Below are 25,920 nucleotides of genomic sequence, written 5' to 3' on the forward strand. Positions count from 1 at the left end.
ACCAGGAGGGTCGCACGGACGGTGCCCATGTCCGGCCCTGGCCATGGTGCGCGGTAACTGGGCGGGTTAACTGAGGCGACTTCCTGGCACAGGCCACTCCCGGAGGACGGCTGAACCAGAGAGTGCCGCCACGCGGAGCGCAGGCCCGGCCACGCGCCCCCCAGAAGGCCCTTTTGGGTTTGAAGGCTCGAGTCACTGTTTTCTAACCTCACGGCGTTTTCTGGCGTTAAAACCCAGAAATCAGCAGGCCTTGGGGGGAGGGTGCGGGGGCTCAGGGAGGCCGAGGAGACGCCTAACTGCTCCGGGTTGGTGAAGTGTAACAGTGTAGGGCGCTAACAGTTAACAAGTAACCGAGTGAACAGGCCTGGCTCCACCGCGCCTGGCAGAACGCGGCAGTCAGCTGCCGGGCAGGGCCGTCCAGTGCTGCGGCTGGCCGGTGGCATGCGGAGCTGCCAGGCACGGGTACCAGCTACCCAGCAGGCTCCCTCTTTTGGGTTGGAAGGCTCCTTAACGCCAAGGTGTGCAGGGGGCTTGCCATGACTCCCTGCTCCCCTTGTCCTCCCCGTCCCCTCACCAGGACTTTGTAGCTGTGGGTCCTCCTCGTGGTGAGTCCTTGGCCCCTGCCAGGAGGCGGGAGACCCTCTGTGCCCTTGCTCAGGGCCAAGGCGGAGCCGGATGAGTGCGTCTGTGATGGCCCCGGGGACCGCGGGAGGTGGGGGCTGGCCGCGGGAGCTCCGGCCACAGTCCGCTTTCTAGGCTGCGCCCAGGATGCAGCTTCCGCGGGCGCCTGCAGTGGCTCCTCTCCGGGCCAGGACCGCTCGGAGGCCCGGGCTGCACAGAGGGTCCTGGCGGGAGACGCACGTCCCCACGTGGCAGTCTTGGAGGAGCGCCGGCGACCGGAGTCACCACTGCCAGCCTCCGGCCCTCCCGCTGCCCTGCTGCGCGGGGGCAGCAGGTTTCACGTGACAGGGACCCCGAGGCTCAGGTCCCACGGTGACGGCTCAGTCACCCTTCAGAAGAGGAAGCCAAACAGCTGAGCGCCTGCCCAGGCCCTGGAGGGGCGCGGCGGTTCTCTGCCCCGCCCTTTCGTGTCCTATACCGGCAATGACAGTGGCAATGCCGTCCTCTCGTTCCTCTGGGTTGGTGGTAAATGCACTGTGAGTGCACAGGTTGCAGAATATTCCACTAGGAGCTTGGCTGAGTGAGGGAGAATACATCACCAGGTGCCCAGGTGCCCAAACCAGGGAACCTTTGGTAGAGGAGGCCCCGTGAGTGTGGGCGGGGCACGCTGGCGGCAGCCACGGGGAGGGCGTGATGCGCACCTCCTGTTGGTGTCCTGATTCCTCCCTCCATGCAGCTCCCGCAGGCCAGCTGTCCTGCTTGCAAGTCCTGTGGGCCCCTCACTCACTCCTCCTCTCCTGAGTCAGCCCACACTTGAAAGCCCCATCCAGGCCCGAGCCCAGCGAGGGGCGGTTGTGAGCTCCCCAGTTTGGGCTGCCTGCTGGTCCTGGGGGCGCACCAACCCTGCGTGGACGGGAAGAGACGGCAGACCGGGGGCAGAAGGAACCTTGCAGGAGGCCCAGGGACAGCTTCACTGACAAAATAGATGCGGAGAGCAGGGGGCTGGCTGCCCAGGCCGGGGCACCTGGCTCTCAGGGCTGCTGCCCAAAGGGTGGGGGCAGAGGGAGGGGAGGGGTCTCCGCCCAGGGATCCTAGCCCCACCCCCACCCCAGGCTCCCGCCTGACCCTTCCCTCCTCAGGGCAGGGTTCTGAGGCAGCCCACCTGGAGGGAGCCTGGGCTCTGCTGCCTGGCTCTGTCTCCAGTTCTTCATCTGTGAAGTGGGAGCCATCGGGCACGACCACACCAACCTGTAAGGCTCCCGGGGTCGTCCCCCCCCCAGGCCCAGCACACCCCTGCACTGCCCCAGGCTCCCCCTCCGAGGCTTCGCTGCTGACCCTTGGGGAGAGCAGACACAAGGCACCCACAAGCGTCAGCCCAGGTGGCTCCCAGGGGGCCAGGGCTCTGTGCTGTCCTTTCTTGGGCCAGGGCCAGGGCCCGTGGGCTGCCCAGGAGGCGAGGCTTATCCCACAGCTGGTCTGCGAGGCAACACTCCTCCCCCTCCTTACTCATTAGCCAGCCGCAAGGTGACTTGGCTGCCCGGTGGAGGCCGGGCGAGGGGGTGCTCAGGCGTGCGGGGAGCCCAGCCAGCAGCCCGGGCTCGGAATGGATAGCCTCCAGGACGCAGTGCCCCGGGGGCGCGGGGGCTGCTGCCCTGCCCCCTGCAAGCTGGTCCCCGTCGGCTTTCGGGCTGAGGCGTGGAGGCTCTTGGTCCTGTCTGGACCCCTGGTAAGGAGGGGGCAGTGCGGGGCCAGGGGGGCTGGGGGCCAGCTGCTCCAGGCATGACCTGGGTGTGCCAGGGGCTGCTCACAACCCTTCCCCAGAACTCCCCAGGCTGGCCACGTTCAGACTGCACCAGGGGCTGCCGCCCAGAGCGGGTGACAGCAGACGGCTGTCCCTGGACGGTGCCGGGGGTAGAGGTGGGGCCTGGCCACGCTCAGCAGGCACCGCCTGTCCTTCAGAAACCCACAGGCAGGTGGGGGTGGAAGGTCTACAGGGGCAAGTGAGAGCCACCGAGGCAGGAGCCCACAGGCCTCCCCTGAGGCGTGTGAGGGGAAGAGGGAGCCCGCTGCCCTTTTTATGCATGTATGTATGTATGTATTTATATATTTTATTGACTTCAGAGAGAAAGGGAGAGGTAGAGCGAGAGAGAGAAATATCATGATGAGAGAGAATCACTGATTGTCTGCCTCCTGCACGCCCACTGCCAGGGATTGAGCCCACAGCCCGGGCATGTGCCCTGACCGGGAATCGAACTGTGACCTCTTGGTTCATGGGTCAACACTCAACCACAGAGCCACACCAGCCGGGCACTGCCCTTTTTATTGACAAAGGAAAATGCCTTCAGATACATTTTTTTCTGATTACAAAAGCTAATTGATATGTGTTCCTTATAAAAGTTTCAGACAAAACAAAAAGTTATAAAGAAGAAAGAAATTCATCTCCAATCCCACCACCTGGACAGAGTCATTGCTAAGATTGTTTTTTATCCTCACCCAAGGATATTTTTTCCATTGATTTTCAGAGAGAGTGGGAAGGAGGGGGTAAGGGAGAGAAACATTGATGTGGCAGAGACACATCGATTGCTTGCCTCCCACAAGCACCACGACCAGGCTGGGGATCGAACTTAAAACCCAGGTACATGCCCTTAACTGGAATCGAACCCCCAACCCTTTGGTGAGCAAGCAGACTCTCTAACCACAGAGCACACTGGCCAGGGCCATTGCTAAGATTTTGATGGGTTTTATTCCTCCTCCTTTTTGTTTATATGTGGCCTGGCCAATGGTTCCGTGACATGGGTAGCAGCGGCGAAGGCTTGCGTTATCCCGGGCTCCTGCCCGGCGTCTCATTCCTGCCCGTTTAGGCAATAAACCCGCCGCCGGGGTCCGCACAGCGGTGGGAGCAGCGCTGTCTCCCGGCTCCCGGCCCTGGCCGCCGGGCCGGCTCAGGGCACAGCTCCCGGGTGCGGCGCTGGGCCGGGCTCGGGGGTCTCTGTGGTCCCCGGTGAGTGCGGGCTGTGACGGCGCCCCTGACCCAGGCTGCCTGTCCAGTTCCTGTTCCAGTTGCTGTCCTTCATGATCTATGTCGTGAGCTCGGTGTTCTGTGGGCACCTGGGCACAGTGGAGCTGTCCTCCGTGACCCTCTCAGTGGCCGTAAGTACAGCCAGGACCGGAGGGCGCCCCCGGGCCTCCCCCCCCCGCCCCCCAGGGCTTCCTGGAGAAGACCCGGCACAGGGCTGACAGCTGCACCCCAGCTGGGACCGGGCCCCTCACCAGACGGCCGCCCAGAGGGGGTCTCAGCTGCTGCTGGGTGGCCTTGCCCCGATGCAGGCCCCTCCGTGGGCAGCGCCTGACCGGCCTGTTTCCTCCCGTTGGCGTCAGTTCGTCAATGTGTGCGGAGTCTCCGTGGGCCTCGGCTTTTCCTCAGCGTGTGACACCTTGATGTCCCAGGTAGAGCGGTCCCTCCACTGCTGCCCAAAGGGGGGTGGGGCCCCCAAAGGCTCCCCGGTGCTCCCTGGAGTGGGAGCCTGTCAAGCAGCCCTGGTGGGCAGCTGCCTCCCCCTCCCACCTGCTCCCTAAGGACCGAGTGCTGCCAGGCACACAGACCCTCCCGCAGGCCGGGGCAGGGGCCAGCGAGCCTGGAGGAAGGGGTGGAGAGGTTCCCTGCCCGGTGTGTCACATTTTGAGGGTGCACAGATAGGACTCCTGCCCCGGGGACCCCCAGCCTCGGGGACCCGAGTTCTGGGCTCCCGGTGGACCTGGGGCCCTGGGTTGGGCCCTGGCTGCCATTACTAGAGGGGACTTGGCGAATGCTCCCCAGCCTCCAGCCTGGCCGGGAGGGGAAACAGCGCCTTCTCCGGCTCCGGAAGGACTGGGGCGCGGGGGCGGGGAGTCCGGGGGGACCCGGGCGGTGCTCGGTGAACAGCTCTGAAGATGCTGGGCCGCGGCCCCTGCAGCCGGAGCCCCTGGGCCGGGCACGAGGCTCTGGGGGTGGCCCCGGCGGGGCCCCGGGCCCAGGCGCGCTGAGCCGGCGGCTGTTGCAGAGCTTCGGCAGCCCCAACAAGAAGCACGTGGGCGTCATCCTGCAGCGGGGCGCGCTCATCCTGCTGCTCTGCTGCCTCCCCTGCTGGGCGCTCTTCCTCAACACCCAGCACCTCCTGCTGCTCCTCAGGCAGGACCCCGCCGTGGCCAGGTAAGGCGGGCCGGGCAGGGGACCCCACAGGTGCAGCTTGGGGGAGGGGTCCCGGTCAGGTTTGGGGATTCTTCGGCACAGCATGCTGCTCTGCCTGCGACCAGCAGGGGGCAGACAAACGGCCAGTTTTAATTCCGGAGGAAAGAGACCAATAAGGGATTTGCATGTTATTTGCATTTGTGTCCCAGCACCAGTTGGAACATCACAGATGCTTTTTGAAGAGACAAGTGTGGCCCTAGCCGGTTTGGCTTAGTGGATAGAGCGTTGGCCTGTGGACCCAGGTTCTATTCTGCTCAAGGGCCCGTGTGGAGGCAACCAATCAATGTGTTCCTCTCACATCGGATTTTTTTCCTCTCTAAAAATCAATGGAGAAATGTCCTCGGTGAGGATTAAAAAAGAAGAAGAAAGAAATGAAGTGTGCACTACCCCATATTCCAAAGAGGAGAAAGAGGGCTGAACCAATTTCTGATGAATTACACGGTTATTATTAATTTGGGAAGCGTCCCCTCATAGGAATGCCTTGTTCACTTTATAGGATGTGCACTCACTGGCTAGTTCTTGACAGGAGAACGTTTTACCCCCTTACAAGCCACACGTTACCCCGAATGCACGTGCCCTGGTCCTGAGCCCCGTGCTCGGTCCTCGTCCTCCTCGGGCACGTGGTGGCAGCACCCCACTCCTCTTGGCGGATATCTGCAGGCCTGGGAGAGCCTCTCCGCAAACCGGGGTCCCAGGGTGTCCCCGGCTTAGGAGGGCGCCGCCTGCCCGCGCTGGAGCTCTGTTCTCTTGCAGGCTAACCCACGAATACGTGCTGATTTTCATGCCCGCACTTCCGGTAAGGGCCGAGCCTGGGCGCGGTGGGCTTCCCCTCTCCCAAATTCGGGCTTTTCGCCTTTCCGCCCGATCTGCTGGGAGGCATCAGCCTGCAGCGACTTCCCACTGCAGAGAGGATGGCGGCAGGGTCCGAGAGAAGTTCCCTTTCTGGTCCGTGCAGATTGAACTTTTAAAATAACAGAACATGTTTTTCTGATTAGAAAACCATTTATTGTGGAAGCCTGGGGAAGAAAAATTTCAAATCACCTATAACCCTACCATCCAGAGAGAACATAGGTTCTCTTTCCAGGATTATTTCTACTCATGGATGCGTGGTTTCAAACACACATACACATATGCAGTTTGAAATGAGGCCAATATGTGTATATTGTATCATAACCTGCTCTTTCAAATATGTCTTTAGTACCTTTATATGATTAAACAGCCTCCTACACACCCATTTCAAAGGCTACATAGTACCTCATTGTGCCACAATTTTTTAACCAACCCCTATATGTTAGGTATTTGGGTTGTTCCCTATATTCATTATTATAAACTAGCTCGCTGCTGCCCTCCAGTAGCTCTCCGCCCGCTGCTCTGCCCTCCTGTAGCTCCCACCCCCTTCATAGCTTGCTGCCCTGCCCCCTCCTGTAGCTCTCTGCCACCCACTTGTAGCTCACTGCCCCACCCTCCTGCTGATCCGTGATCCGATTGTTACTCGGTCGGTCATTACACTTCACGGAGTAACGACCATTTGCATATTATATCTTTATTATGTAGGATAAGATTTGATAAACATTCTTATAGAAAAACTTTGTGAACATTTGTAATGATTTCCTTAAGATGCATTATTAGAATTGGAGTTACTCTGCTAACAGCTTTTGATATCAATTTGTAGCATTTCTACTCCCACTCACAACACTCTCATCAGCAGAGTATTATTTTTTTCCAATTAGAAATAAATTGTTTTAACATGTATTTTATTGCCGATGAAATGAAACATTTTTTCATGTATTTATCGATCATTTGTTTTTCTTTTTTAAAAAATATTTTTTTATTGATTTCAAGAAGGAAGGGAGGGGGGAGAGAGAAACATCAATGATGAGAGAGAATCATTGATCGGTTGCCTCCTGTAGGCTTGCACACAACCCAGGCATGTGCCCTGACTGGGAATTGAACCGTGACCTCCTGGTTCATAGGTCGATGCTCAACCACTGAGCCACACAGGCCAGGCTGATCATTTGTTTTTCTTCTGTGAATTGCTTATTATAATGGGTTAATCTTTTTCTAATTACAATTTGTTAAATAATAGCTTAACCCTTTGACACATATGTTGCACTTTTTAGTTTGTCACTTGCCTTTCAATTTTTTGATATATTTGACTACAAGAATTTTTTTTAAATATATTTTTATTGATTTCAGAAAGGAAGGAAGATGGAGAGATAGAAACATCAATGATGAGAGAGAATCATCGATCAGCTGCCTCCTGCATGCCCCCCACTGGGGGATTGAGCCTGAAACCTGAGCATGGTTGACTGGAATCAAACCTGGGATCCTTCAGTCCGCAGGCCGATGCTCTATCCACTGAGCCAAACTGGCCAGGGCCACTTAAAGAATTTTTAATATATACGGAACAGATCGATAAATCCTATTCTTTATAGTATCTGTATTTGATGAGCTTAAAAACACTTAACCTATATCAAGATTATATAAACACTAGAGGCCTGATGCATGAAGATTCGTGCAAGAATGGGCCTTCCTTCCCCTGGCTGCCGGCACCATCTTTGCTCCGGCTGGAGCCACCTTTCCTCCTTCCCATGCTGACCAGAGGGCCCGGAGCTGCTGGGGCGGTGCCAAACGCCTGCATTGTTGCCATGGCAACGACACAAGCCTCCCGCCCCACCCCCAGCCACTCTGTGTCTGCATATGCAAATTAACCTGCCATCTTTGTTGGGTTAATTTGCATACTCCTGAATGGCTGGTGGGTGTCACGAAGGTATGGTCAATTTGCATCTTTCTCTTTTATTAGTGTAGATTTGTGTACATTCTCTTTGAAGCCCTTCATGGTTTTCATTTTTACATGTAAGACTTTAATCCATTTAAAAAACTTTTTCTAAGACTCATTATTGACTACTAGAGGCCCGGTGCATGAAATTCATGCACGGGGGTTGTGTCCCTCGGCCCAGCCTGCACCCTCTCCAATATGGGACCCCTCGAGGGATGTCCGACTGCCCGTTTAGGCCCAAACCAGGTACGATCGGGCCTAAACAGGCAGTCGGACATCCCTCTCAGAATCCAGGACTGCTGGCTCCCAACTGCTTGCCTGCCTGCCTTCCTGATTGCCCCTAACCGCTTCTGCCTGCCAGCCTGATCACCCCCTAACCACTCCCCTGCCAGCCTGATTGATACCTAACTGCTCCCCTGCCAGCCTGATTGCCCCTAACTTCCCTCCTCTGCAGGCCTGGTCACCCCTAACTGCCCTCCCTGCAGGCCTGGTCCCCCCCAACTGCCCTTCCCTGCAGGCCCAGTCGCCCCCAACTTCCCTCCTCTGTGGCCTGGTCACCCCTAACTGCCCTCTCCTGCAGGCTTGATTGCCCCCAACTGCCCTCCCCTGCAGGCCTGGTCCCTCCCAACTGCCCTCCCCTGCTGGCCATCTTGTGGCGGCCATCTTGTGTCCACATGGGGGCAGGATCTTTGACCACATGGGAGCAGCCATCTTATGTGTTGGAGTGATGGTCAATTTGCATAGTACTCTTTTATGAGCTAGGATTCCCTTCTTTCCTCTCCGTGAACTTACTGAGAGCTAAATGAGCAGCGTGTCCACTGGGCCAATTCCTGCGACTGCTCTGGAGTCCACGGCCACGCTCAGGGGATGGAAGCTCAGGGATACGTTCACTCCCTGGCAGGCAGGGTTGGCCTTGCCAGCTCGAGTTGCCTTCCTGTCTCTCAAACCCCTTTACCCTCCACGGCACCAGGGGGCGATGTTCTTGAGGAGAAAACTGGGAAGGAAGGGGCCGCGGGACTTCAGAGTGCCTTACAGCGCCCGGGTCTGGCAGGGCGGACCGGCCACCCACGCTGAAAGGCCAGCTCCGGATTTCTTTTGTATCATGGAAACCACGTGAAAGGGCTGGTTTCTCCTCCACGTCTTCCCTAGAAACCAGGCTTTGCTCTTCAGTCCAAGAGGGTGGTATTTTGTCCAACAGGGCCATGTGCCAGCGCAGGGGAAAGCGTCCTACAAAGTCACCCAGGGAAACTCCTGTGTTAAGTAAAGCAAGTCCCTCCCACGAGATGCAGTTGCGAACTTTAATGAGCAACAGTAAGACTTACATAATGCTTACCTAACGTTTGGAATGCTTAAAGATGCCAGATGCTGTTGTGTAATCACTTTGCTTATGTATGTGCATATACAATAGGTGCACATAATATCCCCAGGACAGACGGGGAGACAGGCAAAGGCGTGTGATGCCTAGAACCACACAGCTCCTGAGTGGCAGAGCCAGTCTTTGAGCGCAGGCAGTGCAGCTCTGGCTCCGCGCTCCCAACACTGTGCTACCTTCAACAGGAGAGGCTAAAGGAAGGGATGGGCACAGGGCACAGGGGCCAGGCTGACAGAGGACAGAGAGAGCACAGAGAGAGCCCCAACACACACACACACACACACACACACACACACACACAGACACACACACACACACACACACACACACACACACACACACACGCTCACACGCACACATGCGCACACCCCCCCAGACCTGTGTGCTCCACAGAGAAAGAAGGCCCTGCCCCTCATGGGGCCTCAAACCCGCTCAGAGAGGCTGCTGGTACGGCCAGCCTGCTCAGCTCCCACCACTCCCTCCACACTGTGGTCTCCAGCGACCAGAGCCAGGCGCCAGGTGGTCACACCTGTGGATTCAGGATCTGGTGTGTCCTGACCCAGGCCGCTGGGCAGCCTCCCTGAGCGGATGGGAGGCCTGGGGTGGCTGCCAGCACCCGCCAGCCCTCGGCCTTGGCAGGAGCCTGCTGCCTGTGCTCTCAGAACCACATTCCCTGCCGGCTTGTCACCCGAGGCCTCTCCCATGGGCAGGGCCAGAGCACGCACCCAGGGGAAGCCTACCTGTGGGGTCCCTACGTACTTTGGTGAAGTAATTGCCCCAAACTCAGATCCCTAAGAAATCCCTGTTAATGTTCATCTGGTCATGTTTTGGTAGTTGTTTACCTGTGGGTGTGTTTTATTTTATGCAGGTGATTTTTCTTTACAACCTGCTGGCAAAATATTTGCAAAATCAGGTACCAGTCCCTGGCTGGAGGGTGGCTAGCACACTGCCCAGGCCCCGGGCGGGGGGCTTTCTCCCTCTCAGTGTCCGAGTCTGAGTCTGCACACCCTGATCTCGGGTACGGGGCCCGAGGGGAGCCCATATCTGCCCGCACCCCTGGTCCTGCCCAGCCCATAGCAAGGCCAGGCCAGTTTTTGTTTATTTCAGGGGATCGTCTGGCCCCAAGTCCTCAGCGGCCTCGTGGGCAACTGCATCAACGCCTTGGCCAACTACGTCCTGGTTTTGGTGCTGAGCCTGGGGGTCAGGTGAGGCCGCGGGCTTCGGGGGCCTGTCGGGGACATGCGCGCCCAGTGCCCACCCCGCCTGGGCAGGTCAGCTGTCATCCTTGCTTCACCCACGACAAAGGCTATGGAGACGCTCGCACCGTCCAGAAGTGGGAGGTCATGCGGAATTTGGTGGGGACGCCCCATCAAAGAGACAGGGCGAGAGGGGCCCCGGGGGCCGGAGGGAGCCCTGCTGGCCTCAGCCAGCCCCGCGTCTCCCTCCCAGGGGCTCTGCCTACGCCAACACCCTCTCCCAGTTCGTGCAGACCGTCTTCCTGCTGCTCTACATCGTGCTGAGGAAGCTGCATCTGGAGACGTGGGCAGGTGGGCCGCCTGCGTCAGCCCCGCGGGGCCAGGGCCCGCTGGAGCCCTATTGCAGGAGCCCCACCCCCCACCTGCTTCTATTTCCCTTCAGGGCCTTGCTCTACCCCTCAGGACTCCCACCTCGAAGTCCTGGGGCCCCTCACCCGTGCGCCCCGGTGCAGAGCCTGCAGGAGTCAGGCTCAGGGAGCCTTCCACTGGCCCCTGGACCTCAGGAGTGTTAGTAGCAACAGGCAAAACCCTAGGTGTCAGCCCGGCGGCCGGCACTCCTGACCCAGCTGCCGGCACACCTTATTATTCCTACTTCCTTCACTCGGGGAAACGGAGAGAGGCTAAGCGATTTCCCCAAATGCCAAAGATGGTACACGGTGGGGGCTGGACTCGAACCCATGCCTGTCCACTCCCAGGCTTCCGGTTCCGAGCCTTTCTGCCTCCTGACACCTGAGGGCAGCCTGTGGTTCCGTCTCCAGGCATTTCAGGCACAGCTCAGGCCCGGCCTCCTCCAGGCCAGGGTGCCCCTCCCACGTCTGCACGGCCCTAGGGCTTGTCCTTTGGCCTCAATCGTGCCGCCTCCGTGACCGTGACCCTTCCGGGAAGCAGGGCAAAGATAAGGACGCGGATTTCCAGATGAGCAGACAGAGCCCAGAAGGGCAGGGCACTTTCCCTAGATCCTGTGGATGGAGCAGACCCCGCCCGCACCCGGGGCTCCCTGGTCCCCTCCCCCCGCCCCTCAGGGCTCCGTGGCCCTGGCCAGGTGGAGGGTGCCCTGTCCCCACGTCCTTTTCCACGCTCCCACCAGCACTGGGCCAGCGGCATGCCCTGGGTAAAATGCCACATGGGCAGAGGCACGGCCGTCGGGCCTGGCAGGGGGCACGCAGCGGCGGCTCAGCTCCGGCCTCTGCTCCTAGGCTGGTCCGTGCAGTGCCTGCAGGACTGGGGCCCCTTCTTCTCCCTGGCCCTCCCCAGCATGCTCATGATCTGCATCGAGTGGTGGGCCTACGAGATCGGCAGCTTCCTCATGGGTATGTGGAAGGGAGGGGGTGGGGCGGGGGCGGGGGACCCCGTGGGCGGCTCCCCCAGCTCAGAAGCCCCTTCCTGACAGGTAGCTGGCCAGTCACCCAGGCCAGGTCGGGGGCGCACTCTCTCCCCTCCGGCTGTGAGCTCCCGGGGGCAGGCCTGGGCCTTCCGTGGTGAATGCCAGCACTGCCCTGGCACCGAGGGGGCACCCAGTGCAGGTGGCAAGTCACCGAGCGAGGGGGAGGTGGAATGGGCGGTGCGCGAGTGTGCGTGGGCCTGGCCGGCGTGGGCTCTCACCTGAGCACTCAGCGCGGGGTCCACACTGCCTGAGACCCAGGCCGGGCAGCACCCGCCCCCAGAGACCTGCTAGTCCGCCCCGCCCCACGGACAGACAGGAAAGCCGGGCCCCAGGACGGAGCGGCTGTCCAGAGCCGGTTTCGCACAGCGGCCCAACTGGGTGTCCTGGTCCTGGCCCAGTTCTCTTTCCGCACCAGGCCACATGCTTCGGTTCAACTGGAAAGCCAGGCCCTCCCGGGAGCAGCCTGAGGAAATGCCAGGGCTGGCAGGGTCTTCCCGGGCGGCTGGAGGCCCAGCAGGGCATGTTTGGTTGTGAATTTGCCCTTCAGAACCGTTTACCCCAAAGCGGAGGGCGCCCGTCAGCTGCGGGCCTCGGGGCTGGCCCCAGCCTGCCCCCCCCCCCCCCCCCCCCCCGCGCAGGCCTGCTCACCCCCTCCCCTCCGCAGGCCTGCTGAGCATAGTGGACCTCTCTGCCCAGGCCATCATCTACGAGGTGTCCACAGTCACCTACATGGTGAGTGTCCTCCACCCGACCAGCACCCCCATTGCCCTGGGCGTCACAGGAGGGAGCAGGCTGTCACTCTGTCCCAAGGGGCCCCCCCGGGCTCCCCATGCCCGTCAGGTCCAGGCCCTGCCAGACTCACACAGACAACCCGCAGCCACCCCGGGGCTAATACTGAACTCAGTGGTGTTAGAAGAATTCTTTCCTAATTAACACCATTTTAAAATTAGGAGGTTTTACACCATGATCTGGATTTCTGCATTTTCTTGAAAAAATGGGACCTTCTATTTAGCATTGGGCCCATATTCCTGCACCCCTTAGAGAGAACTGGGTGACAGAGTCCCCTGGGGGGGATTCCTCTTCTCCCGTACGGTCCCTCCTTTCTCTGGAGACATGGGTGTCGGTGTCTCTCATGTGCGACCCCAGCAGGCTCCCGGGATGCAGGCTGTGACCTCAGGCTTAGCAGAGGGTCATAGAAACCCACACTTACAGAACTAATTTATAAGGTGATTCTTACTTTCACAGATGGTTTTTACTGAAACATTTTTCCTCAGGGAGCTTTCCTGGCAACTCAGGGCCATTTAAACATTCACTTTCTCATGAGTTTGGGGAACATAGTGAGTTTGACTGCAGGCCCCTCTGCCTGCGACGTCTGATGGAGGGGATGGGGCGGCGATTGCTGGCTCACTCAGGGTATCCCCACCCCATCACCCAGCGTCAGAGGCCACCACCTGTGTGCAGCAGGCTCTTCTCACGCTGCCTGCCTGGGATCCACCTGCCTTCCTGCTCCTCCTCGGCCTGGGCCGGGGGGCTGGGGGGCTGCTTCACAGCCAGCCCGGCCTCTTGCTGGCTCAGCAGCCACCCATCCCAGGAGCCCGGGCTGGCTCCACTGACCGCACCTTCTCATCTTGACCCCAGATTCCCATGGGGCTCAGCATCTCTGTCTGCGTCCGAGTGGGGACGTCCCTGGGAGCCGCAGACACCGTGCAAGCCCAGCGCTCCGCCGCCTCAGGCGTCCTCTGCACAGGTGGGGGCGTCCTCTCCCGGGGGAGGGGACTTGGCAAGCTGGGGGTCAAGGGCCTGGCCGGGGAGGCCTGGGTGCTGGCGGCAGGACTAGCCGTGGGGCAGCCAGGCTCATTCCACCGGCCTCACCTGCGTCAGGCCCAGAGCGGCCCCGGCTCTCACCCCCCACTCCAGCCTGCTGTGCTCCTTCCCGCCCCTCTGCAGGGCTCTCGGGCCGTCTGGGGGCAGCCTGCCACCACGCACCTCAGTGTGACTCCCCAGGCGCTTCCCTCCGGCCGCCCAGGGAGCTCTGAGCTGGGGCCACCCAGGCCCCCCCTCAGAAGGAACCAGCTGGTGTCCTCACCTGGCTCTGCCTTCTGGCCGACAGGTGCAGATCAGCTCCTCTGCAGAGCGCAGGGTGCTCAGGCTTCAGGTGGCACTGGGTCCCCTAGAGGCAGCCCACGGCACAGCCCCCTGCCCCCCCCCCCCCCCCCCCCCCCCCGCCGCGCAGTTTCTGGCTCGTAGGTTAGAGATGGGGTCTGAGCAGCTGCATTTCTAGCATGTGACCAGGCGGTCCTGATGCTGCTGCCCAGGACCCCCACTCGGAGAGCCACGGGAAAGGCGTTTTCTGTTGTCCTTCCCACAGGACGTCAAATAATGTCCTTGTCCAAGTGACTGGCTCTAATGCAGGACGTGAGGCCCTGGTGTGGGGGGCGGGGCTGGCCTGTGCCGACCGACCGACCGTGCTGGACTCTCCATGGGCGGTGTTTAGCCAAATGCTCTTCCTTTGTCTCTTTCAGTTGGCACCTCGCTGGTTATCGGCGCCCTGCTGAGCCTCCTGAAAAATGACCTGGGCTCCGTCTTTACCCATGATGAGTAGGCAATCGGTTTCCTCACTGACTCTGGGAAACGCCCCAGTGGGTGGCCGCGGGTCTTCAGAGATTTGTCACATGCCTGGCTTGGCCCTGGATCCACAGGGAGCAGGGCCAGCCCTGGCTTTGCCCTCACAGAGAGACGCCAGCATCTGGGCTCGTTCCCCCAGGCCTGGCCCCCATCACTTGCCGTCCAGTGACCCACAGACATGGAGACACGGGGCCAGGGTTTGCGTGGGTGACAATGTGGGAGGAGGTGTGATAGAGGGAATACAGCCAGGTCTCTACGAATACAGTCCTGCTTCAGTGCCCCAACGAAGGCTCAGGCTCGTTCCTGCTTCCCCTGCAGGGAGGTCATCGCCCTGGTGGACAAGGTCATGCCCGTTTACATCGTCTGCCACCTGTTTGAGGCCATCTGTGTGAGTACGCTGTGAGGATTAGCATCGACACATAGAGAGGGCTACCTGGTCAGTGAGCGCCCAGAGTCTTTACTCATAGGAGGTCTATTTTTATTCAAAACAATGGCTCCCTTGCCTCCTGCAATTCCAACAAGCCAAACGGTGAATGCAGATAAGCCAAACTGAAAAATTGCACCAGTGTAAGCTCACAAACCTTTGTCCGTCCTGGTTCCTCTGAGCCGGGGCCACAGGCCCTCACCTGGGCCTGCCTGGCCGGGAGCTCCACAGCAGCCACACCCCGGAGCCCGTGCAGAGGGACACCTCGGAGAGGGCGGGAGTCAACCCAGAGTGCAGGGGGGCTTGAATTTCCTGCTCCTTTGCCCACTAAAGGGAGGTTCCGTGTAGCGCAGATTTGAACTGGCGGGGGGCGGGTTAAAACAGCATGGCGGAAGAGAAGGAAGCACTGCATCCTGCGTCTTCTCCTGCATCTGAGTTAGCGAGCCCTTTGGGAGGCATCCCTGCATCACAGCCAGCAGCTCTGCGCAGGCGTGTGCTCAGCCAGCAGCGCGGAGCCCAGCTCCCGAATCCGAACCCGAGCCCGGGGAGAGCGGTTTGCGGTGGGCTTTTCTAGGGCCCAGGCTCCCTGCCCGCCCGGCTGCTGCGTTCCTGGGACTTCCCTCTGAGCCTGGCGGGGCCTTCAGCCACCGTCGGCCCTGGCAGCACGCGTCCTCCGGGCCGTGTTTCGTCGTCACGTCTGTAGCTTTTCTCACGGACCACGAAGGGAAACCACCTGTGGGACCCGGCGTTGCCTTCGTCAGAGGATGCCGTTAGGGTCACGAGCCACGGTTTTCCTGCTGACACTGACAGTGGCCGGAGAGCTGTGCCTCTCAGGGAGCTGAGCCTGCCTCCCTCCCGGGCAGCGCTGCTCTGCTCACGCTCACGCTCACCCTCACGCTCACACTCACCCTCACGTTCACGCTCACCCTCATGCTCACCCTCACCCTCACGCTCACCCTCACGCTCGCCCTCACGCTCGCCCTCACGCTCACCCTCACGCTCACCCTCACCCTCACGCTCACCCTCACGCTCGCCCTCACGCTCGCCCTCACCCTCACACTCACCCTCACGCTCACGCTCACCCTCACGCTCACCCTCACCCTCACGCTCACCCTCACGCTCGCCCTCACGCTCGCCCTCACCCTCACGCTCGCCCTCACGCTCGCCCTCACCCTCACGCTCGCCCTCACGCTCACGCTCGCCCTCACGCTCACGCTCGCCCTCACCCTCACGCTCGCCCTCACCCTCACGCTCGCCCTCACGCTCACGCTCACCCTCACACTCGCCCTCACGCTCGCCCTCACCCTCACGCTCGCCCTCACGCTCACGCTCACCCTCACACTCGCCCTCACGCTCGCCCTCACCCTCACGCTCACCCTCACGCTCACGCTCGCCCTCACGCTCGCCCTCACGCTCGCCCTCACCCTCACGCTCACCCTCACGCTCGCCCTCACGCTCGCCCTCACGCTCGCCCTCACGCTCGCCCTCACCCTCACGCTCACCCTCACCCTCACGCTCGCCCTCACGCTCACGCTCACCCTCACGCTCGCCCTCACGCTCACGCTCACCCTCATGCTCGCCCTCACGCTCGCCCTCACCCTCACGCTCACCCTCACACTCGCCCTCACCCTCACATTCACGCTCACCCTCACGCTCACCCTCACACTCGCCCTCACGCTCGCCCTCACCCTCACATTCACGCTCACCCTCACGCTCACCCTCACACTCGCCCTCACGCTCGCCCTCACCCTCACATTCACGCTCACCCTCACGCTCACCCTCACGCTCACGCTCACCCTCACGCTCGCCCTCACGCTCACGCTCACCCTCACGCTCACCTTCACGCTCAGCCTCACGCTCACACTCACGCTCACGCTCACCCTCACGCTCGCCCTCACCCTCACGCTCACCTTCACGCTCGCGCTCACGGAACTTGGAAACAACTTTGCAATTGCAAGGGGCCTTTCCGCCTGGCTATATTGACATTATTCTTCATTTATGTTTTCCATGGACATTATTTTCATTTTTATACTTTCATTGAATTATAATCACATACCATAAAATTCACACATTTTAAGTGAATAATTTAACGATTTTAAGTAAATTTAGAGTTGTCAACCATCACGGCAATCTAATTTCAGAATCTTTCCATCACCCCCCAAATTTCCGGGGGCGTGTTTCACAGTCAGTCCCTGCCCCATGGCCAGCCCCAGGCACCCACTGAGGTGCTTTCGACACTGGTGTGAACTTTGCCTTTTATGCACATCTCATGTAAATGAAACATATGTAGTCTTTTGTGGCTGCCTTTTTAACTTAGGATGACGTTTTGAGGTTTATCCATGTTGTAGTATTTTTTCAGGACTTCATTCCTTTTTGTGAGTAAATAATAGCCCATTGTGTGGGTGTAGCACCTTTTGCTTATCAGTCACCAGTGGGTGGGCTTCTGGTTGATTCTGGTTTTGGCTATTCTAAGGCTGCTGGGAACATTCTCATACAAGTCTCTGTGTGAACAGATGGTTCCCTTTTTCTTGGTACAGTCCTAGGACTTGAATTGTTCGGTTGAATAATAAGCTTATGTTTAAATTTCCAAGACATTGCCAAACTGTTTCCCGAAGTGGCTGTGGTGCAGGCATCCCGGGGGCTCGGGGCCCGGGGTCCACCACCCACTTGGGCTCTTGGCTTCATGTAGGAAAGAATTCAAACTATCGCCAACAGAGAGCTTAAAGTGAAGGGGTTTTGTTTATTGATCTTTTCTCCTGTGGCCTGGTTAATTCATTCTAGTCATTTTCTGTATGTGGATTCCTTAAGATTTTCTACATATAGGACCGTGTCAGCTGTGAATAGAGTTTTGCTTTTTCCTTTTCATCTGGCTAGAATCTCAGTACGATATTGAGTAGAATTTCTTCTATGCCTGTGCCCAATGCTGAGGGGAGTTTTCAGTCTTTCAGCATCAAATACGTTACCTGCAGGGTTTTTATCAACACCCTTTTCCAGGTTAAGGACGAGCCCTTCTCCTGCTGTGCCGAAACATTTTCTCATGGATTTGAAGAATGTTGTTTCTGTATCTATTGGGATAATCACATGGGTTTTGTTCTATTAATATGGTATAATTACATGATCTGATTTTCAAATGTTATACCTTGCATTCCTAGGATAAACCCCTCCAGATCATGGTGTATATCTTTTCTATATATTGCTGAATTTGGCTTCCTAATATTTTGTTAAAGATTTTGCATCTACATTCATGAGGCATATTCACCTGTAATTTTAAATTTTCTATTTATTTATTTGTAATACTTACCCAAGAATATGTTTTTATCAATTTTTTTAGAGAGAGAGAGAGAGATCAATGTGAGAGAAAAACATCCATCAGTTGCCTCCCTTACATGCTCCAACTGGGGATCATACCTGCAGCCGAGGCATGTGCCCTGACCGGGAATCAAACCTGCAACCTTTTGTTGTATAGGACGATGCTCCAACCAACTGTGCCATGCAGCCAGTGCTCATCTGCAGTTTTATCTTTTCCCTGTAATATCTTGATCCGGCTTTGGTGTAAGGGAAACATTGATCTCATAGAATGATTTTGAAAGTCTTCTCTACTCTTATACTTTTTGAGTTTGTGAAGGATTGGCATTGCTTCTCTAGATATTTGATAGAATTCACCAATGATACCATCTGGGCCTGAGCTTTTGTCAGATGATTTTAAAGTAATTCAGTTTATTGACTTGTCATAGGTATATTTACCTTCTATTATTGCGTTAGTTTTACTAACTTGTGTCTTTCTAAGAATGTATGCACTTCAACAAAGCCGTCTAATTCTTTGGCATGAAGTTGCTCATAATATTCCCTCATAATCCTTTCTTTATAGTCAGCAGCAACGTCCCTTCTTTCATTCTTGATTTTGGTAATCTGTGTCTTCACTTTGCTATTTTCTCGGTCTTATTCACCAGTGTCAGCCCTTGGTGTCTGCCGGTTGTGTGGATCTCATCGGAGAACTAGAATGCTGGGCTCCGATGACAATCCTCTGACCGCTGTTGTCCCGTCGCCTGCTTCCCGCGGGCGCAGTGTGCTCCTCCTCACTGGCCTCAGCGGGCGGAATACAGGCTATTGGTGGAACTCTTTCTTCTCTCCCAATCTAGGCATTTATAACCACACGTTTCCCCTTAGTACGAACTGCTTCAGCTGCAGCTAGTAGGCTTTGGCATGTTGTTTTTTTCTCTTCATTCTGTTTAAAATATTTTAAAATTTCTCTTGTGAGTTATTGACTCATGGTTTAGAAGTGAGTTAATTTCTCAATGTTTGGGCTGTTCCCAGGTTCTTTCTGGTAGGCATCTCTAATTTAGTTCTGTTATGGCCAGAGAACACATTTTATATGAATTCAGTATTTTAAAATGGACTGCGACCTGTTTGGTGGCCTAGCATAGGTCCATCCTGGAGAATGTCGTGTGTGACTTTTCCCCAAGCACTGTTGTTCTGTTTAGTAACTTTCCTGGACTAATTCTATGAATCCTGCCTCCACAGCCTGCAGCTGGTATCTCTGCTTGTGTGTGTGTGTGTGTGTGTGTGTGTGTGTGTGTGTGTGTGTGTGTTTAAGCTTAGCTTCCTAGGGGTCACTTCCCTGTCTGCATAGCTCAGTGGCCAGCCAGTACTGATTGGAGATTGTGTTCAGATACCTCTGACCATTGGTAAGGCTCCCATTTCCTGCTGGAGGATCCGAGTGTGGGCTGGGGGCACACTCAGGTGTTTTTGTTTTTTTTGTCTGCTCAGTGTTGACTTCCCTCCGGGTCCTCTTGTGTCTCTTCTGTCCATGCCAGGCTCCACTGCCTGGGAGGTGTGGGTGGCATGGGTCTGCTCATCCCTGCTACACACACGCTCAGCTTCCAGCCAACGTGGGTACACGGAGAACTGAGCAAGCTCCCCCCACGCCCCTGGCCATCTCAGCGCATGGAGCTCACTATTGAGTCCACCGGCCCATTGCTTCTCCTAAGCAGACCCGCAGCCACAGGCCCCCTGTGCACTGCCCTGCGTGGCATGGTGACTCCCATGCTCTAAAGGCCTCTCGAGCTTGGCCTCCGGCCCATTCCCAGGTGTAGGAGGGCTGCCCTGGGCCCTGGAGGATGTTCCGCAGCATCCCTGGCCTCAGCCCACTAGATGCCAGGAGCACCCTCCCCCCAGTTGTGACATCAAAGTGATTGCCAAACACCTCCAGGAGGCCAAACGGCCAGGTTGAGACATACTGATCCAGAGCATGTCAAGCATAATTTTGGAGACATCTTTTTCTTAATCAAAAGTTCATCTTCTATATCTTGATGCATAACAATGAGCAATGTGTGCACAGATTTCAAAGTTCAAGAGGCAACACCTCCTGTCCCCAGGGCGTGACCTCTCTGCTCAAATGTGTAGAAGCCATCAAATATCGTAGCCCTCATCTTAACAAAGTAAAAACAACCCAACACCAGCGACTGGGGTGCGGACGCGTGAGCTGTGCCTGCGCTTCTTCAGCTCGTTAGCTCCGGTCCCGGAGGATGAGGCTGGGAAATAAAGCGGAGCCGTGCTTCTCCGGCCGGCACGGCTGCCTCTCAGACGGCACCGCACCGCACCTTCGCCTGGCAGGTGGGGGGCAGAAGAGAGGCCGGCAGGAGCACCCCGTGCTAACCCCGGGCCTGGGAATGCTGCCGATGCCATTAAGGGTCTTGGGATGGGAGACGATCCTGGATTATCCAGATCCCAGCGCCGTCCCAGGGGCCTCCTGCGCGGGGAGGCGGCGAGCCAGAGAAGGAGACGTGTGAGGGAAGCGAGGTGGGAGCGACGCTGCTGTAGCCGGGGCCCTGGAGCCCAGGGCGCAGGTGGCTCAGGAGCCGGGGAAGCCGGAGACACTGGCCCTGGCCCAGAAGGCACCAGCCTTGGCTTCAGTGTGGTGAGACCCATCGGACTTCCAGTCTCCAGAACTATAAAATGGCAGTGTCTTGTTTTAAAACTAAGCCTGCAGTGATTTGCTATGGCACGAACAGAAAACAACACCTCAATCTCTGAAAGAAGTGAGGCCAGTCTCCCAGGCCAGCTGGCGGGCAGTCTCCGGTTTTACCCCCTTTCTGGGGCGGCGAGGACGCGGAGGCCAAGGCGGGCCCTGAGCTGTGCTCCAAACGCAGCCACGCTGGGCTCCACGGGCGGGACCTGGGCTCCCGGGCTCCCGGGCTCCGCTCCGCACAGAGCAGAGGGCTGAGAGCATGTGTGAGAGTTCAGTAAACCGCCTAGCAAGCACCTGCTGCCCGCACCGTCCCATCCCTGCTAACGCCCTCTCTCCCGCCAGTGTGTCTACGGCGGAGTCCTCAGAGGCACCGGCCGGCAGGCCTTCGGGGCCGTGGTGAACGCCATCGCCTACTACGTCATCGGCCTCCCGCTGGGCATCGTTCTGGCCTTTGTGGTCAGAATGAGAACCATGGGTATGTGTGGGAAGCGAGGGGAGGGCTGGGTGGGCACTGGACACGCGCCCATTGTCACTGTCCCGACAGGCCTCTGGCTGGGCCTGCTGGCCTGCGGCGTGCTGGCCACGGCGGCCCTGGCGGCCTACACTGCGCGGATGGACTGGGCGCGGGCGGCGGCGGAGGTGAGTGTCAGCCCCGGCCCGGGACACGCCCGCCTGGCCAGCCAGGTGAAGCGGCTGCCCGCCGGACAGGCCCAGGCCACAGGTTCGTGGGCCTCAGGGCCCAGCTGCTCGGTGCTGGACCGGAGCCCAGATGGTGCCGTGGGAGCGGCCCGCTCTCCGATTAGAGCCGTGCACACCAGAAACCCCCTCAGCCAGCCCGGCGCCCAGCCCCAGGCAGAGACCTGGTGCAACTGCCGGAACCCGCCCAGGGGCGGGGCGGGGCGAGCCTTGGGGAGCGGTCATAAACCCCTGCCCACACCGCGCAGGCCGCCCGCGGGCAGAGCAGGAGGGTGTGTCCCCTCCAAGCCCCGGTCCCAGGGGTACGGTTGTGCCCTCATGCGGGGAGCAAGTCGTCTGGCATGTAGACCACGGTAACACGCGTTTAAAGCAGCACCACGTTAAGGCCTGCCCACCTCGAGGGTGTGCGGCCTCCGCGGGGGGTCACAGCCGGCCAGGGAGGCTGCCCCGCAGCAGGGAGCCGCCACGGGAGGCAGGCGGGGCAGAGCGGGGCCGGCCGACCCAGCAGGACGTGAGGCCGCCTGAGGCGCAGCTGGACCAGCACCACTGCGCCCGCCAGGACCTTCGCCGTTTACACAGAAGCCCTGACCGGTGGGCCGCACCCGGCCCATCGCTCCCCCACGTCCTTCTCTCCCCCACGTCCTCCTCTCCCCCACGTCCTCCTCTCCCCCACGTCCTCCTCTCCCCCACGTCCTCCTCACCCCCACGTCCTCCTCACCCCCACGGTCCTCCTCACCCCCACGTCCTCCTCACCCCCACGTCCTCCTCTCCCCCCGACGTCCTCCTCTCCCCCACGTCCTCCTCTCCCCCACGTCCTCCTCTCCCCCACGTCCTCCTCACCCCCACGTCCTCCTCTCCCCCCGACGTCCTCCTCTCCCCCACGTCCTCCTCTCCCCCACCGTCCTCCTCTCCCCCATGTCCTTCTCTCCCCCAGGTCCTACTCTCTCCTCTCCCCCACGGTCCTCCTCTCCCCCACGTCCTCCTCTCCCCCACGGTCCTCCTCACCCCCACGTCCTCCTCTTCCCCACGTCCTCCTCTCCCCCACGTCCTCCTCTCCCCCAGGTCCTACTCTCTCCTCTCCCCCACGGTCCTCCTCTCCCCCAGGTCCTCCTCTCCCCCAGGTCCTTCTCTCTCCTCTCCCCCACGTCCTCCTCTCCCCCACGTCCTCCTCTCCCCCACGTCCTCCTCTCCCCCAGGTCCTACTCTCTCCTCTCCCCCACGGTCCTCCTCTCCCCCACGTCCTCCTCTCCCCCACGTCCTCCTCTCCCCCACGTCCTCCTCTCCCCCACGTCCTCCTCTCCCCCACGTCCTCCTCTCCCCCACGTCCTCCTCTCCCCCAGGTCCTACTCTCTCCTCTCCCCCACGTCCTCCTCTCCCCCACGTCCTCCTCTCCCCCAGGTCCTCCTCTCTCCTCTCCCCCACGTCCTCCTCATCCCCACGTCCTCCTCTTCCCCACGTCCTCCTCTCCCCCACCGTCCTCCTCTCCCCCACGTCCTCCTCTCCCCCAGGTCCTACTCTCTCCTCTCCCCCACGGTCCTCCTCTCCCCCACGTCCTCCTCTCCCCCAGGTCCTCCTCTCTCCTCTCCCCCACGTCCTCCTCTCCCCCACGTCCTCCTCTCCCCCACGTCCTCCTCTTCCCCACGTCCTCCTCTCCCCCACGTCCTCCTCTCCCCACGTCCTCCTCTTCCCCACGTCCTCCCCTCCCCCACGGTCCTCCTCTCCCCCACGTCCTCCTCTCCCCCACGGTCCTCCCCTCCCCCACGTCCTCCCCTCCCCCACGGTCCTCCTCTCCCCCACGTCCTCCTCTCCCCCACGCCCTCCTCTCCCCCACGTCCTCCTCTCCCCCACGCTGCTCTGAGGCCGCGCTCTGGGGCAGCGGGAGCAGGGAGGGAAGCGGAGCGCAGTCCCAGCACGAGGGGTGGGGGGGTGGGAGCTCCCGATGTGGGCCCAGCCCCTGGAGCCGGAGGGCTGGCAGCTGACCCGCAGGCTCTCTCCTGCAGGCTGGGAAGTACGCGGGGCTGCGGCGGCAGGGCACCGAGCACCCCGCGAGCGGGGCCCCCAGAGCCAGGCCCGAGGAAGCGGCCGTGTCTGCAGGTAATGCCGGAGGCGCCTCTGCTGGGCTCAGACCTCAAGGCCCTGTCGCCGGCGGCGGAAGCGGGAGCCCAGTGCGCTCAGCGCGACAGGAGGCCTGAGCCCCGGAAGGCACCCTCACACACGCCCTCACGTGAGGCCGCGAGCCACAGCGCCGCTCTCAGACGGGGAGCTCAGTCCCCTCCCCGCTGCCCTCCTCTGGCAAAGGCAAGAGCTGAGGCTCCCGCTGCTCAGGGCAGGAGGCCGCTCCGGCCCACGCTGTCCTGTCGGCGGGGGCAGGTCTGCCTGCACCGCACCGGAGGCGGGCACCTCCGTTACACCGGTGTCTGTGGTGAACGACGGCCCGGCTCAGGGCACCGGCTCCTGCCCCGGCTGTGCTGATCCCCGCCGCCCCAGCCGGCACAGTGGCCGCCGCGGCCTGGGCGCATGACCCACGAGGCGTGTCACACGCACTCGAAACCACTGAGAGCGTGCCCTGTCATGACAAAGGCAGGCTCAGACAGGGACACGCCTCGCCTGGCCTCCGTAGTAACGTTATCTGTGCGTAAAAGTCAGCGACGGCTTTCCCGCACGGTCCCTCCCGGGGGGGCCCCCCGCTGCCGCGCAGAAAGGCGGGGCTCCGTGCCGCTCGCTGTGGGGGCAGAGCCGTTAGCGGGCCTGCGGCTGAGGGGCCGCCAGGCTTCCCCGCCGCCCTCCCTGCCGGGGGTCGCTGAGCTGCTCCGTTTGCTCCGCAGTGGCCACAGGCACCTGCCCTGGCGTCTCCCTGACCAAGTTCTCGAGCCCCGGGTGCCACGCGGACCTCTTCAGGACGCCGGACGCAGCCCTGGCGCCCCCAGCTCCTCCCGGCGGGCTGTCGGGGAAGCAGCTGGCCCTCCGCCGCGGGGCTGCTCTGGGGGCCGCGTCGGCCACGCTGACCGTGGGGCTCGTGGTCAGCCTCCTGGCCTCCAGGCGCTAGCCGAGCGGCTTGCTGGGAGGAAGCTGCGAGGCCGCCCCACCGCACAGCCAGACCCCGGGCCCCCCTACGCTGTACCCCCGGGATGCGGTGCCGGGCCACACCGGGCCACTCCCCGAAGGGCCCAGCCGCGGCCCCGCAGGTCTGAATTGCGCGACTCCGTGTGGTCAATGGCTCTCTCCTCCGCCCCCGACGGGAAGGCGAGGCTCCGGGATCGCCGCCTATTCAATAACGCAAACGGCTTCCAATTGGACATTTCAAACCAAAACAAACGCCGTCACATTAAAAAGGGTGCATTTCCTAGCCCGTCTTTGCCCAATCTGTCCGCGGCCTTCGCGAAGCTCTGGAAGGGGCCAGTGGGCCGAGACCCCGCCCGTTGCCGGCCCCACGGCCCCCCCCCCCCCCCCCCCCGGCAGCCAGCGAGGCTGTCCACAGCCCGCCCTCACCGTCCCACCGCCCCCTCATCCCATGGCATTTCCCGTGCCAGAACCTCGAGAAACGCGCTCCCACCGCAGTGGTGACGCAGGAGGGCGCAGAGCCCGGCTCTCTTCGCCGCAGGAGGAACGCGGGTTGACCCGAATGCGGAGCCTGGTGAACACCTGCGGGCTCCTCGCTGCCTCAGCCGCACGCACATGGCGAGGGCAGAGGGCGGTCCGGCCTCCATGGCCGTCCCTCAGCATCAGCGGCTGTAACCGCTCACAAACCAACCCGATGAGTGACCAAAGACAGAGACAGGATGGGGTCTAGCTCCGATTTGAAGGCCAACGTGCTGTGAATTCAGTCTCCTGTTCGCAGCGTCCAGACACCCAGCCTCCAGCCCGCAGGAAGGCAAGCCTGCACCCTTGTCTGACACAAACGCCTTTTGTTCGCGAGCTTCTAGCACCCACGTCACCCACCAGGTACAGAGCGCGGCGAGGTAATGCCGCTGGTTCTCCCACCGTGTCCGTGGTTCCCAGGCAAGGAGGGAAAGGTCCATAGTCAAGCGAGCCGTGGAAACACGGGCACCTGGGAGGCCCTGCGCTGTGGGCACTTGGATACACGGGGGTCTTCCACCAGCCCCGGGGGCAGGGCCGGAGGGGGGACCTTTTGTGTGAAAGCTGTGGGATTAGGGTCCTACGAATGTGCTCACAAAAACTCTTTAGATCAGCAAATGGGGATTGGAGGGTAAGAGTCTGACACCGGTTCCGATGTTTCCTTCCCCAGGCCAGAGCATTTCTGGCACCAGCTGATGTCCCACAACTTAACTCAGCTCTGACTATCTACCCGGACACAGCATCACATCCCACAGGCTAGGGCCTGGGTCCCACAAGATGCTCCACCCCCCGCCCCGCCCTCACCGGCAACTTCAGGCTCTGAACACAAGTCCAGGTGTCGCCTGAGCTGCTGACCAACCAGACACGGATGGGAGGTTCCAGGGACCCCTCCTCAGGCCCAATTAACGTGTCAGAGTGGCTCCCGGAACTCTCGGAGGGATATTTTACTGACTGGATGTTGATTATTAAAAAATATAACTCGGGGCAGCCA

At 59.9% G+C, this 25,920-nt stretch overlaps 1 protein-coding gene across 2 annotated transcripts; it reads left to right on the top strand.

The window, feature by feature from the left end:
* Positions 1-1,942: 1,942 nt before the first annotated feature.
* Positions 1,943-24,408, top strand: SLC47A2 (solute carrier family 47 member 2). Of its 2 annotated transcripts, none has more exons than XM_079798338.1 (17): positions 1,943-2,347; positions 3,670-3,771; positions 4,000-4,068; positions 4,662-4,810; positions 5,603-5,645; positions 9,869-9,913; positions 10,108-10,205; positions 10,450-10,547; positions 11,453-11,566; positions 12,305-12,372; positions 13,279-13,387; positions 14,163-14,238; positions 14,584-14,653; positions 21,000-21,132; positions 21,202-21,296; positions 23,354-23,447; positions 24,179-24,408. In XM_079798338.1, exons 1-17 carry the CDS (start codon positions 2,225-2,227, stop codon positions 24,397-24,399), a joined length of 1,707 nt encoding a protein of 568 aa, XP_079654464.1. In that variant the 5' UTR covers positions 1,943-2,224; the 3' UTR covers positions 24,400-24,408. The 2 variants fall into 2 exon arrangements, with proteins under 2 accessions (XP_079654464.1, XP_079654465.1); XM_079798339.1 differs by having other exon boundaries at positions 4,707-4,810.
* Positions 24,409-25,920: the final 1,512 nt, after the last annotated feature.

The sequence above is a fragment of the Cnephaeus nilssonii genome, assembly GCF_951640355.1.
Source record: "Cnephaeus nilssonii genome assembly, chromosome: 19".
Classification (NCBI taxonomy): Eukaryota; Metazoa; Chordata; class Mammalia; order Chiroptera; family Vespertilionidae; genus Cnephaeus; species Cnephaeus nilssonii.

Bases quoted from the DNA above. Each gene is read 5' to 3' on its own strand.
- SLC47A2 (XM_079798338.1), top strand. From the start codon at position 2,225: ATGGATAGCCTCCAGGACGCAGTGCCCCGGGGGCGCGGGGGCTGCTGC. The intron at 11,567-12,304 runs GTATGTGGAAGG...TCCCCTCCGCAG, and splicing joins GATCGGCAGCTTCCTCATGG to GCCTGCTGAGCATAGTGGAC. The intron at 12,373-13,278 runs GTGAGTGTCCTC...TCTTGACCCCAG, and splicing joins TGTCCACAGTCACCTACATG to ATTCCCATGGGGCTCAGCAT.